The sequence below is a fragment of the Drosophila rhopaloa genome, unplaced genomic scaffold (assembly GCF_018152115.1).
Source record: "Drosophila rhopaloa isolate 14029-0021.01 unplaced genomic scaffold, ASM1815211v1 contig_3, whole genome shotgun sequence".
In the NCBI taxonomy this organism is placed as follows: Eukaryota; Metazoa; Arthropoda; class Insecta; order Diptera; family Drosophilidae; genus Drosophila; species Drosophila rhopaloa.
The window spans coordinates 21,912,043-21,926,363 of NW_025335123.1; the positions used below are offsets into that span (position 1 = coordinate 21,912,043).

At 41.8% G+C, this 14,321-nt stretch overlaps 1 protein-coding gene and 1 long non-coding RNA gene across 2 annotated transcripts; both read right to left on the reverse strand.

Moving 5' to 3' along the window:
- Window positions 1-2,051: 2,051 nt before the first annotated feature.
- LOC108045357 lies at window positions 2,052-5,858 on the reverse strand. Its single transcript, XR_001769340.2, has 2 exons — window positions 5,340-5,858; window positions 2,052-2,777 (listed from the first exon to the last, which is right to left on the reverse strand). It is a non-coding gene; the product is annotated as an uncharacterized LOC108045357 (long non-coding RNA).
- A 648-nt stretch (window positions 5,859-6,506) lies between these two features.
- LOC108045363 (peptide transporter family 1) lies at window positions 6,507-14,250 on the reverse strand. The gene is made up of 4 exons (XM_017124673.2): window positions 13,912-14,250; window positions 8,891-8,972; window positions 8,585-8,813; window positions 6,507-8,522 (listed from the first exon to the last, which is right to left on the reverse strand). The coding sequence occupies exons 1-4, from the start codon at window positions 13,975-13,977 to the stop codon at window positions 6,695-6,697; spliced, it is 2,205 nt and encodes a 734-aa protein (XP_016980162.1). The 5' UTR covers window positions 13,978-14,250; the 3' UTR covers window positions 6,507-6,694.
- Window positions 14,251-14,321: the final 71 nt, after the last annotated feature.

Genomic DNA, 14,321 nt, shown 5'->3' on the forward strand with positions numbered 1-14,321 from the left:
TAACCATCATCAAAATGTGATGAAAATCAATCCAAAATTACAAACCAAAGTTTAAATGCAGATTTTTAGGAAATTAGAACACGATTCATTTAAGATATACCGTTTTGAAATCGGACTTCAGTTAGAAAAGTTATGGACTCAGAAGTGCAGGTTTTGGGTCACTTTTTGACAAAGCCGTTTTTCGTAAATTTGGAAAGGGTAACCATCATCAAAATGTGAAGAAAATCGATCCAAAATTACAAACCAAAGTTTGAATGCAGATTTTTAGGAAATTAGAACACGATTCATTTAAGATATACCGTTTTGAAATCGGACTTCAGTTAGAAAAGTTATGGACTCAGAAGTGCAGGTTTTGGGTCACTTTTTGACAAAGCCGTTTTTCGGAAATTTGGAAAGGGTAACCATCATCAAAATGTGAAGAAAATCGATCCAAAATTACAAATCAAAGTTTGAATGCAGATTTTTAGGTAATTAGCACACAATCCATTTAAGATATACCATTTTGAAATCGGACTTCAGTTAGAAAAGTTATGGACTCAGAAGTGCAGGTTTTGGGTCACTTTTTGACAAAGCCGTTTTTCGGAAATTTGGAAAGGGTAACCATCATCAAAATGTGAAGAAAATCGATCCAAAATTACAAACCAAAGTTTGAATGCAGATTTTTAGGAAATTAGAACACGATTCATTTAAGATATACCGTTTTGAAATCGGACTTCAGTTAGAAAAGTTATGGACTCAGAAGTGCAGGTTTTGGGTCACTTTTTGACAAAGCCGTTTTTCGGAAATTTGGAAAGGGTAACCATCATCAAAATGTGAAGAAAATCGATCCAAAATTACAAATCAAAGTTTGAATGCAGATTTTTAGGTAATTAGCACACGATCCATTTAAGATATACCATTTTGAAATCGGACTTCAGTTAGAAAAGTTATGGACTCAGAAGTGCAGGTTTTGGGTCACTTTTTGGCAAAGCCGTTTTTCGGAAATTTGGAAAATGTGATGAAAATCGATCCAAAATTACAAACCAAAGCTTGAATGCAGATTTTTAGGTAATTAGCACACGATCCATTTAAGATATACCATTTTGAAATCGGACTTCAGTTAGAGAAGTTATGGTCTTAGAAGTGCTGTGTTTTGGTCATTTCAAATATTCACATTTGCCAACTAGGCTGAAATAAGACGCATAGCTAACTCTTATGTGTGGCTTTAAGCTGTAAATGCTTAAATTATTGAAACATTTTTCAATGCGTTAAACTTGGTATTACATTCCCAATTTGTACAGCTCTTTGAGTTATTTGCTACATTTATCCATGAATAACAGCTTGTTGCATTGGTTTAAATCAAATGTGTTTCTCTTCATTTCGTTTCCCAAATTGTCGTTTTGGAATGCCTTTCCTTAATATTTCTTCATATTCAAAGTATTTTCAGTTTACAAAGCTGTACAAATGGAGTCCATTTAATGGACAAAGATTTAATAGAGGCAATTCTGTATCGTATGTCGTTGAATTTTGATATAACATCATCAGCTTGTACGCTTACATGCGATATTTTTCATAAATAATTCATAGCATTGTCTCATATTTTTGCTTGGTTATAAGCTTATTGAATAATGGTTTTTTTGCAGCATTTTTTTCCAAATCGTTTTTAAAGAACAATTCTTCCATACGATTTATTATACTTGTTTTTAGCTGAAAGTGATACTTTGTTTAAGTATAGCCATAGAATTATAATTAACAAATGTATATTCTTCGAATTGAAACAATCAGGTTAATGAATTCAAAGAAATGTTATTGGCCGATTCGTTATAGAGCTTTTCTTGACATATTCCTTTATGTTCAATAGTTAATCATAATATAGTCGTAGCCGATGAAAGTGCAACCCGCACTTATGTATATTTCCCAACACCAATAAAAGACAGTTGTTTTGGTTAATTTAAATCACTTGTTTAATTTGTGGGTTTAGTAATCGTTCACTTGAATCCCATGCCGATTCACAAAGAAATCCACATAAAATTCAGATCGTTGGGCTCCGCAGAATAAACATACTTTATTTCTTTGTGAATCGGCTCAGGCGTATAACGGTTCCATTATATTCATTTTATTCTTGGGGCCCTCGGTGAAGATTCGTATAACGTTTCCACACATTTTTCATTTTACTTGCATTTTTTTTTTTGTGTTTATTTCATTTATCATACATCTTTTCAAGAATTGCGTAGAACGTTGACCAGCAAGTTTTTCTTATACTATTGTTAGTAAATGTGTTTTAGTTATTTTCTTTTTTTTTCTTGTTTTTTTTTTTCAATATTATTTTTTGAACCGTGCTCAAAGCGTTTGCTTTCAGTACCGTTCATTGTATTCGTTCTACGCAATTCGAGAATATATATACACATATATATATTTTTTTTTGGTTCCTGTTTCGGAAAACGTTTCAAATTTGCGCTTTTTGACGCATTCACCGAAACACGAACCGAGTTAGGTCGACGAAGGTGTGTCGTATGGGGGTTGTGTCTGGTGATCTGGGATCTGAGTGGGTTAGGTCGGAGATGTGTGAAAGCACGGCACATGCACAGCAAGTGTATCAAGGTGGGATTAGGATTTTGACAACTCAAAATACTGGGGTTATACACACATAAATGAAACGATGGGGAAACGGGGGTTCAAGTGGGTGGAGGAGCACAATTGACGAGTTATTAGTCTGGACAGAGCAAGGATACTGAAAAGAAAGAAGGGGTTAGGTTCTGGAACAGACGAAAACAAACAGAATATCCTCCATGGCGGATCTGAAAGTCAATTTAATATTTGGTTAGTGTATAATCTTCTCTTGAATTCGGCAGAGCTTCCTGGCTGTGGCCTTTTGATAGACTGGATTTAATGAACTGGATTTCAAGGGCTAATTTTACACCTGCTTGCATATCAAATTCAGAAGAAAGCACTAGTCTCAATGAGATTACCTAAACTGCAGGACATATGCATAAAAATGGTTTAGCTAACCAGAAGAATAGACTTTGCACAACATTCTAGCTCAAGCAATTCACCAACGGAATGAAGATGACTTTGAAATGGAAACTCAAGTTCAAGAAGTAGCCAGCGAATGTTAAAGATTATCTTTGAAAAAGTGCTGGAAATCGCCTTAAAAAAAGGGCAATTAAATTGAAAATAAATTGAAAACTTTGGCTCCGCGAGGCTCCAAGTTTCGTCTCTGCTCAAAACTCATCTGAAAAAAACACAGCATAGAAATAGGTTAATAATCAGGGCCAATACAATAATAGCTTTTGCTTTATTCCCTGGTGGAAACGTTTTGCCGGTGCCCAGTAGAAGGAATTTTGTGTTTTTTTTAACAAGCTTTATCCTAAGTTTAAGCGAACTTTTTCAGTCATAAATAAATCGACTGCAGGTCAAACGATTGACCAGCAATTAATTTGCTTTTTTATTTGTATTTTCTTTTGTTCACAAAGCGCCCGATTTATAGAGCGTTTTATGAGCATTTTTTAACGCTTTTATTGTATCTTTTTTCGCATAACTCATTATAGGCTTGTATAACGTTTTCATTTAGTTGGTTGTACTTGTTCTTTTTTATAGGTTTTTTATCCAGGCTTTTCCTGGCCTGTCTCCTCTAGTTGGGCACACCCACTCAACGTTTTCCAAGGATCGAAGACAAAAACTCACCTCCTGGCAGTTAATTTAAGGCTTTTTCAGCTAATAAACTGATTAATTGTCTGTAAGCAATGTTTTGGTTAGTTGAAAACAAAGGCAAGTGGGTAAAGTTAAATCAAAAAGCCAGTTCAAGGCGATTTCTAGACACTGCTTGTGTGGTTTACTAATGGATTAGCTAAACTATACTGATTCTTGAGTTGTTCTTTTTTTTTGGTGGCTGTGTTGATGAGTTCGTTTTGTGGGCTAGCTTGAGTTTTTGAACGATGCTGGGTTTTCAAAAGGTTTAATACGTTACTAGTCCCTTAATCGGTGGAAATCTACATATGATGGCTTTTGGCTTTCTTTAAGAACCTCTGCAGAGGCAGTTTCTTCTGGGCGTAGCTTCTTGGCTTTGGGATCTCAGTAACGGCATGGCTCCTGACTCTGCAAGTCCCTAAAACTAGCACCCTAACACCCCGTGGTCTCCCAATCCCAAGTTTTTGACGAGTTCCTAGGGCAGTGATAACTACTAAGCTTGAAATATATATGTCATCGGGGGGATGGTTCTTAAACCTCTACAATATCGCTTTGCAAGGACCAGAAATGGAGTTTTATGAACTGTGAAGTGGTGAACGTTACGATGACACTTTTTGGGGTGTTAAAAGAGCGCATAGCTCTCGCTTTTATACGTTTAGGTGGGTTTTATGGCTGCCTAAGCAGTTTTTAGCTTGGTTTATCCTGATTCTACGCTCCTGGCCGAGCAATTCTTCCCGATTTGGCCAGCTTTTCCAGAACGGAGTGGTATTCGTGAGTGCGGTCTGTGGTGTGTGCTCACCGAGGGACGCCCATGTGTTATATGCGCATCTTTCGATGCGTTCGTTAATGTTTATGGGGTTTGTATTGCGTTACCGCTCTCTTTCGGGCCTTGCAGTCCGCCCTATGGCCGTCTCGTTCTTCCGCTTGCGATGCAAACGCCTGAAGGGCGCCAAAGAGAGAGAGAGAGGTGGAGCAGTCTCTCCTGCCTACAGTATAGTTGTCTCGCTCGCATCCGCGTGCCGCCAAGTGCGCCCGATAGAGGTATGCGTACGCGTCTTCTCGAAACGCAAGTGGCGCCAAGCGGACGCTCTGGGGATTTTTGGTGCTCTTTCGATCCGTTCAGACTTTTCCATCGCAAGCGTTTTCTAGTTTTCTTTGTTCTTCCGGGGGAGTGGTACTCCTCTAATCCGGGACCATAGGGTCTACGTAGGACTGCAAGGTTTCGTTATGGGGGGCCCATCCACACGGCTTGCCGCAGCACATGTTGCACCACTCGCACCACATACGCTCTTCAAGACAGCCGCTTCTTCGCCGGAAGTGAAGACGCCATCCGGAAGAATTGCGGCTCACGAGGAGAATCTCCTTCTGCTTGAGGGCTTCTTGCGGTCTTTATAGCTTGATGACTCTATGTGGCGATGCTGCACTTGAATTTACTGTGTTACTGGTCACAGATATTGAGGGACAAAGTGGGGTTTTTAAGGCGGGGAGGGGGGGGGCGTTGGGCCCAGAAGTTGCCACTGCCCGATGGAACACATCTCGGTCGTGTTGCGTTGGGTCTCTGGGTTGCAGTTCACTCTCTAAGCTGATTTCACCTTCAAAAAATATGGCACTTTAAAAAAATGTAAAAAAAAAAATGATGCACACTTTGAACTCTTTGAGGAAGAGTTCCTTACGAGAAGTTTCCACTAGGCCATGCCGCCGACGACTGATGTTCGATTGAGCGGCGGAGACGAGAATGTAGCCTCGGTTTCCTCGTTTTCCTCGTTGTTCGCCTACCTGAGTCCAGTCCAGACCAGTCCACTCCAACCCCTGTAAGTCGTTTGGGTTCGGGTTCCCAGGGGTTCTTTTGTTCGTGGCTCAAGGCTCACGGCTCAAGGCTACTTTATAACCAGAACTCTGAAATGCAGCAGCTGCAGCCCCTTTTTTAGGTATGCATTCTAAATGGCTTCTCTACGCCTCGTTCTTTGAAATTTTCCGCAGTGCTGGCAATGCCGTTCCATGAATTTTCTTTTACATGCCGCTTTATCTGTGATTAAATACCCCGAACTTATGCAATTTAAGCGATCACTTTGGTGAATCCACGTTTTTACTAATTTGAGTTGGCTTTTTATCTATTTGTAGTGATTTTTTCCCTTTCTAGAAATTCAATTTGTACGGATAGGCCCTATTTCTACGACTTTTCAGCGGTGACTACGCACATTGAATGCTTCTCGGCGAAAAAACGACGGCCATTGGGGCTGCCACTTGTCGAAAACCGAAGGCGAACACCCCCATCTAAGCTACGCCCCTGCTTTTTTATATCAGCACACTTTTTTCACGACCCTGGTCTGCAATTACTTAAACCCTTGTTTAATTGGACTTACAAAAACCTTTCTATGTGCTTAAAAACTTATTCAAATAGTTAAACTAGACGGATCACTTTTCATTTTCCACATTTCAATTCTCAACTTCAAAGATACATTTTCTATCAGGTAGTGCGCACTACACTCGGCCCACCACTGTATCTTTTTCCAGCGAAGTGGCAACGCCGACCAACTTTAGTTCTGTTAGCTTGAAAATAACAGCGCGGCAGAGTAACATTAACAGAAAATGTAAAACGCAATTCCAATTCGAATTTGCATCTTCAACTGATGTTTTGGATTTCAACTTTACTTTTAACAACTTTAATTTGGCCGTCCCTGATAATAACAAAAATACATATTATAATTAATGTATTTGAAATATTGCTTGTCGTTTCCGTTGGCTCATACTTTTCGTTAGTATTTGTAAGCAATAATTCCATTATAGAATATGTTAGCCTCTAATTAGTAATTCCAGTAACTGAGAATTAAAATGCCATCTATAATAAAACGTATAAAATGTATTTACAAAACGATTGGGTAAAAAAATGCATACATATAATACTCGTACAAACGAACGTATTTACAACAGACTCTACAGATAAATGCGAAAAAGTAAAATAAATACCAGCGTTGACTAAGGCTAAATGCGAATGGGATTGAGAGGTATGATTTACAAGTACGGACACTCAGGCCTCCGAGAAATCGTTATCGTAGGCGTGATTGCGATATGCCCCGTAGCCCGGTTCCGCCTCCAAGTGCCCGTTTCTTCGCAGGGGAGGCTCCAATGTAGATGCCGAGGGTTTCGATTGCACGACCTCATCATTGTCCCCGTCGTCGCACTGATCGTTGTACTGGTAACTGCGGGCCAGCCACAAAAAGATGAGCATGTCGACCAGCATGAGGCTGGCGAACAGGGTGAACTCGCCGGACTGGGTGCTGGTGAACTTGAACTCGGCAATCACCACCACGATCATGTTGCCGATGGCCACCGAGAGGAGCCAGCAGGCCTGCAGGACACTCTTCATGCTGGGCGGCGACTGGGAGTAGGAGAACTCCAGTCCGGTCACGGAGAACATCACCTCGGCCGCCGTCATCACCACAATCTGGGGCAGTTGCCACAGAATCGATACGGCACTGGGGGCCACCACCTCCAGCATGTTGTAGTGGTAGCCATCGCGGGCATTTCCCGCCACCAGGAGGCTATAGAGTCCTCCGCCCTTCGCCTCGAAGCTGGCCGCATTCCTTCCATTGATGTTCACCTCGGCGAGGCCAGGCGAAATCCTGTGCAGCATCGACACATTGCGGTTGTCCAGCGAGAGTGGTGATCCCTGGGTGGCGCCACTCAGCAGCAGTACAGGTCCCTCTCCCTCCGGCGTACTCAGCAAGGCCCGCACCAAGGGCTCACTGCTTACACTGGCTGGCATTTCCAGTCCGTCGGTGAACTCCACCAACTTGCCCTGGGTCAGGAAGTAACCCGTGGACTTGCCCGGCTGCAGGCGCACTTTTCCAGTGATTTCCGGGCACTTTCCATTCACAGGCCGCGCCCTAAATGCGTACTCCTTGGCTTTCGGCACCGCAACCGCAAGATCTGACCACATTTCCAGGGATTCAATGAAGCGCGGGGCACCGTCCATCTTTTCGGCCAACTTGGTCTCAAACTCATAGCGACAGGGCATGCCATTGTACAGCCGCAGATGGGCGGTGTCCGGTTCCACGGGCGTGGCCTGGTAGGCGGCCTGCTCCATCTTCATCTCCAGAGCCGCCGACAAAAAGAATCCCATGGCAGCCAGGAGCAGGCCAATAGTGAGCTTTTGCAGCGGTCTCTTGATTCCCACGCGCCCCAGAATTGGGTAGACGATGTAGTCGAAGAGGGGCAGGAATCCCAGGATAAGCAGCGGGTTGACCACCTGCATCTGATCGGGCTTTATCTGATAGCCCAGCACCATGCCGTCCATCCGGGTGGCCTGGAAGGTCCATCGCGATCCCTGCTGGTCGAAGAGGGCCCAGAAGACGGGGAATGGCAGGAAGAGGCGCAGGATCCTGCCCAGGCACTTGGTCTCCCGCACCATCCTCGCTCCCACCGTCGGCTCGGCGTAGTCCAGGAAGCTCTCCATCGGCTCCGAGTGCCGGCGCTTGCGCCATCCCTTGAACGCATCCGCAATGCAGCGCGACACCCCGAAGATCATGTTTCCGGCCGGCGGTTGGCACCTGTACAGCCGCTTGCCGGCCATGAAGATCAGCACCGAGATGATCATCAGGACGGCGGGTACTCCAAAGGCCAGCGAGAAACAGTCCTGATCGCCGAAGCAATGGACATCCGCCCTCAGGATCGGGGTGAAGGTGGTCGAGATCAGGGAGCCCGCGTTGATGGCAAAGTAAAAGAGCGAGAAGAACTTGGCCAACTGGAGACTCTGGGCGGGCAGCGAAAACTGATCGCCACCAAAGGCCGAAACGCAGGGCTTGATCCCACCAGTTCCAATCGCAATCAGCAGGAGTCCCACCACAGTCACCGCTCTGAAAGGGGATTATGTACGTTATTATTATTATAAGCAAACATTAGATCATATAATACTCACTTGGTCGGCATCCCAGTGAGTGGAACGGCGCCAAAGGACACGACCATGGCGCCCACGCTGTAGACCAGCGACAGATACAGTATCGTCTTGTACTTCCCCAGCCAGCCATCGGCGATTAGAGCTCCGATCAGGGGAAAGATATAGACCAGCATGGTGAATGTGTGGAACAGCACCGTTGAGGTCTCCTCATTGTAGCCCAGCTTGTTGGTGAGATACAGCACCAGAATAGCTGGAAAATTACGGGATTTTTAGATAGTTACTCCTAGGATAAAGTAATCCACCGTCCCATCCCCAGAAATTACTCACTGCGCATTCCATAGTAGTTAAAACGCTCGCAGAACTCATTGCTGATAATAAACGCCACCGATTTGGGATACGGAATAGGTACCTAGAAAGGAGAAGATTAGAATCAGATTAATCCAATTATCGCGATCTAATTGTCCCGAAGTCGCACATTTTCTTTATCAGATCGGAACACTATCTCTGCATTTCTTTATCGATATTTCAACTGCTGAGAATATGCCATCTCATGGGCTGATACGGCAATTTTCAGACCAAATGTACATTGCTGAAACTCATAAAACACTCGTAACCTGAAAGATTTTTCGATTTTAAGTGCATATTAGATTTGTCAGACCAGACATTCCATCGTCTCGAAACGGAGAGACCGCCAAAACTTTCTACTCACTGCCAGTTAACTCTGTTTCAATAGCCAAATAACTTATTCTCTGAGTTCTCACAAAGGACAGTGCCGTAAACTAAATCTTTTATGTGGGGCTTGTAACTCTTAATATGCTTATAATAGTCTCGATAAAAATAACAAAACCTTACACAAATGTTCTTTGTAATGAATTTATTGTGTTGTTAAGCTCTGCTAAAAAGTTATAGGTTTTAAGTGCTGAGAAAAGTATTATATGGAAAGAATTGCACATATTTATTAGTCACTTATAACTAAGATTACCGGTTTTACGGTTAGGAATAAATATAATTTTATGGAAAGGGGAAATATATATAATATTTAATCATCTGTTAATGGTGAAAGAAAATATTATAATAGGGAAGTTTACAAATTATGAAAAAAAGTTCACCATTTTAATCTTGAGTGGTTTATTTCTAGAAGTGTATTCGAAGTAGACTTAGGAACATGACTATTACTTTAGGGGAACTCTAACAATTTTTATACCCTTGCAGAGGGTATTATAATTTTGGTCAGAAGTTTGTAACGCAGTGAAGGAGACGTTTCCGACCCTATAAAGTATATATATTCTTGATCAGGATCAATAGGGGAGTCGATATAGCCATGTCCGTCTGTCCGTCTGTCCGTCCGTCCGTCTGTCCGTCTGTCCGTCTGTCCGTCTGTTTCAATACCGTTTGCGAGCTCAGTTTAAAAGCTAGCGATCTGAAACTTTCACAGTCGTCCTAAAACAAGTGTACGCAGATCAAGTTTGAAAACCGCCCCGATCGGATGTCTATATCCTATAGCTCCCATAGGATCAATCGGATATAACTTGCAAGAATGGAAGATATTTCGCGCAGTGTAAAAGCTATTGACATAAATCTTTCCAAATCTTATTTTTTTATGCGTACCTTGATCAAAGTAAAAGCGCGTGACGATCGGACGTCTATATCCTATAGCTCCCATAGGAACAAAAGGGTAAAATCGGTTAAAATTTAATGATTTTTAGGATATTTCACGCAGTATACAAGCTATTGACATGAATCTTTCCAAATCCTATTTTTATACCCTTGCAGAGGGTATTATAATTTTGGTCAAAAGTGTGCAACGCAGTGAAGGAGACATCTCCGACCCTATAAAGTATATATATTCTTGATCAGGATCACCTCCTGAGTTGATATAGCCATGTCCGTCTGTCCGTCTGTCCGTCTGTCTGTTTCTACGCAAACTAGTCTCTCAGTTTTAAAGCTATCGGATTGAAACTTTGCACACACCCTTCTTTCCTTTGCACGCAGTATATAAGTCGGAACGGCCGGGATCGGCCGACTATATCCTATAGCTGCCATATAACTGATTGATCGGAAATGCCATAACTTTCGTGTTTGTAAAGTTAGGAAGTTGGGATTTTCTATGGGTTTTATATTTGGCCAATCAATCCGACCTACCAAATTTCATAAGGATCGGCCGACTATATCCTATAGCTGCCATATAACTGATTGATCGGAAATGCCATAACTTTGGTGTTTGTAAAGTTAGAAAGTTGGGATTTTCTATGGGTTTTATATTTGGCCAATCAATCCGACCTACCAAATTTCATAAGGATCGGCCGACTATATCCTATAGCTGCCATATAACTGATTGATCGGAAATGCCATAACTTTGGTGTTTGTTAAGTTAGGAAGTTGGGATTTTCTATGGATTTTATTTTTGGCCAATCAATGCGACCTACCAAATTTCATAAGGATCGGCCTACTATATCCTATAGCTGCCATATAACTGATTGATCGGAAATGCCATAACTTTGGTGTTTGTAAAGTTAGGAAGTTGGGATTTTCTATGGATTTTATTTTTGGCCAATCAATCCGACCTATCAAATTTCATAAGGATCGGCCGACTATATCCTATAGCTGCCATATAACTGAACGATTTTAAATGCCATAACTTTGTTGTTGTTAAAGTTAGGAAGTTCGGATTTTTTATGAGTATTAAGAATGCATCATATGAATAATTTTGGAGAATATAATTTACAGAGTATTCTGCAAGGGTATATCAACTTCGGCTCCGCCCGAAGTTAGCTTTCCTTTCTTGTTTTATGCATACATTGATCAAGGTGAAAGCGCGTGCCGATCGGACGTCTATATCCTATAGCTCCCATAGGAACAATAGGGTGAAATCGGTCCAAATTTGATGATTATCAGAATATTTCGCGCAGTGTGTAAGCTACTAACATAAAATTTTCCAATTCTTATTTATTTACGCATATCTTGATTAGGGTAAAAGCGCTTGCCGCTCGGAAGTCTATATCTTAAAGGAGATAGGAAAAATTGTTAAATGCTGCGAAAGTATCCCTTTTGTATGTGACATTTTTGCAGTATAAAAGCAATTGACTTGAAACGATGCAAATCTAGTTTACTTATGTATACCTTATTCCTTTCGCTACTTTTTCACTTTTAGCAATTTTGTCAAAGTCTGCAAGGGTATTAAAACTTCGGCTTGCCGAAGTTAGCTTCCGTCCTCGTTTTAATTGATCTCGGGTGAGGGGAACTTTCAGAATGCCCTGATGAGATCATTTGGCAAGGGTATTTCTGGGTTCGGTTAGTTAAGATACCCTTCTGTTTGTCTTTTCTATAGACATTCTCATGGTAATGCGGCTTTCTGTCGTCACTACGTCTCGTTTTCATTTTGGCTTTCGATTTTGTTGTGTTTAGTTGCGGTTTTTTTGTTTTGCCTGGCTTTTGAGTTAGTTTTTTATGTTTTGCTTTTTGTTTTGATTTGCCGCGTCTCTTGGCCAAGGTGAGCAACGGAATGCAAACGGGTTTTCTCCGGGCAAAGCTTGCCAACAAGTGTCTATATCTGTCAGTCATATTGGGTAAGTGATCCATTGATGATTGAGAATTCTGCGCACACCACGGCCTAGGCCAAGTACCCAATATGGTGTTCCCCCGCGCGATCCCCGATCACCGATTTCCTCGCACCTCGGAAGACTCACCGTTGCTGATTTGCAATTCTCCGGGGCAACTGCATTGCCGACAAATGCCATAACTAGCTTTATGTAACGCTGATGCTGGGGCTTTTATTTTTTAATTTTGGCTTGGGCTTAGACCTCAATTCGAATCTGGCCAAGACTCCAATGGAACTTCACTTAATCCACTTCACTTGGATCCCCGCAGATCTTGAGCTCTCGTCTGTCGGAGGCAACGTTCGGTATCGAACTAAGAATTCTCCGGCACTAGCCCCGAGCTTTAAAGTTCGATTTGCCACCCGTCTTTCTTCTCGCCCTTTCTTCCGCCCCCTGCCCCGCCCCCTTAAGGCAGTAACAGTTGTTAGGCGTAATAAATTAACAAACAATAGAAGATCAGATCGGTGGAGAGAGCCAAGGGGTTGGTATCGCAGGGAACTCAGGGGTGCGGGGTGCCTAAGATGATGAGATCAAAGCCACAGCTGATTGTCTTGGGCTTGTCTAGACTCTATCGCCGGGAATCATGGAGAAGGAGTACGGCGAAGGGCGATCACAAAGCTCAGGGTAAATGCATTTGCGTGGCCCGGCCACCAAAGTGGGTCACTATCGACTAAATACCCTATAAAAGCAAGGGTATATTATTATAGCCATGGTACTAGTAACTGTTTGACAAAATAAAACAATTTGAATATAAAGAACAGATAAAAATGTCACTTTGGAATATACTGGTACACTTTCTGAATAGCTCTATTAAGTAAAACAAACTTAAATCAGGAACTGAAAAGGTTCACCAAATTTGACAGCTGAATTTTTTAATAGTAAACTATTAGTTTAATCAGCGGCCCATTAAAGCCCGTTATGACACTTTAAATTAAATGCAATAAAATAATTTCAATGATAGGTTTAATGCGACAATTTAAGTGTAATCAAAATGCTGTAATCAATATTTAATTATGCTTTTATATGCTTGGCGTTATGGTTGACTGATAAGAAGTTAAAATATTTAAATATTAAAGGTAGTTTTGGGAATAAAATCTCTAAAGGGTATTATTTCTAAGGACTAGTCGTTAAAAAGGGTATTCACTGGTCGACCCTTCAGTGGAACTCAAGAGTCTTCGATTCTGATTTTGATTCTGACACTCGACGATTAATTTAATCAATTTGCGGGCAATAAAAGGATCTCGATTCGGTTGACACACATTTCTTGATGGCTGGGGGGCGTTCAAGGTCGACTGCGCTGCCACTGCGATCAATGGCCTTGGGGGCAGAAGAAAGTGCAGAAAATGGAGAAGAATGTGGGGAAAGAAGGCAGAAGAAAAGTCATTGGAACTTCGTGAGTTCGCAGCTTCTTATGTATTTCTCTTTTTCTCGAGCGACCATTCCAAGTGCACTAATGTGTATGCCTTTGTATGCACTGTACTTTCTCAATTGACAGCTGAAAGTGATAAGTAGCTGTTCTCCGTTTTCTTTTCTCTTCACACCGAAAGAAAAGTAAGGGGCATTTGAAAGATAACTGGATAACAGCATTTTAATTTCAGGTCTATATAGGATATATCCATATATCCGATGTAAAATTCTTTTTCTCTGCATTCTCTCTTCTTCCCTTTTTGGTACAATTTTCGTGATTTTTTTTGGATACCCTTATTTGGCATTCCGTTTACCGTCTTTTTTAAACCCTTTTTCGCCACTTACCACCACATTTTGGGAATTGGGCTCCTCTTTTTGTCCGTTTTTACCGTTGGTTATTTGCTTTGCCATTTTGGCATTGGCTTGGTTACTTTTTAATTGCGCTTTAATGAGTGCACAAAAGTCTCCGAAACGCTGGGCACTTTGGAATTTTATCGAAGTACCCCCGAAAATCGGAGAAACAGCCACAGAAACGGAAAACACACGCACACGTTTTAACAAAAAGGTTTTTTGCACTGATTTAATTTGCCAAAAAAATTATATAAAACAAATTAACAAAAAAACAGGTAAAAGGGGCGGGCGGTGGGGACTGTAACGCGATCGTCGTCGCTGGCCGACGATAAATGATGCTCTGCCCATTTGCAAGCTGCGCTTTTAAACTTAAGCCCCAAGCTCAGTCGACGTCGGCAGAGGCA

What these genes read in the sequence shown, in the direction of transcription:
- LOC108045363 (XM_017124673.2), bottom strand. Translation starts at nt 13,977, where the DNA reads ATGGCAAAGCAAATAACCAACGGTAAAAACGGACAAAAAGAGGAGCCC. An exon ending in TAACTACTATGGAATGCGCA is followed by an intron (nt 8,814 to 8,890) that starts GTGAGTAATTTC and finishes GTAATTTTCCAG; the next exon opens with CTATTCTGGTGCTGTATCTC. An exon ending in CTCACTGGGATGCCGACCAA is followed by an intron (nt 8,523 to 8,584) that starts GTGAGTATTATA and finishes ATCCCCTTTCAG; the next exon opens with AGCGGTGACTGTGGTGGGAC.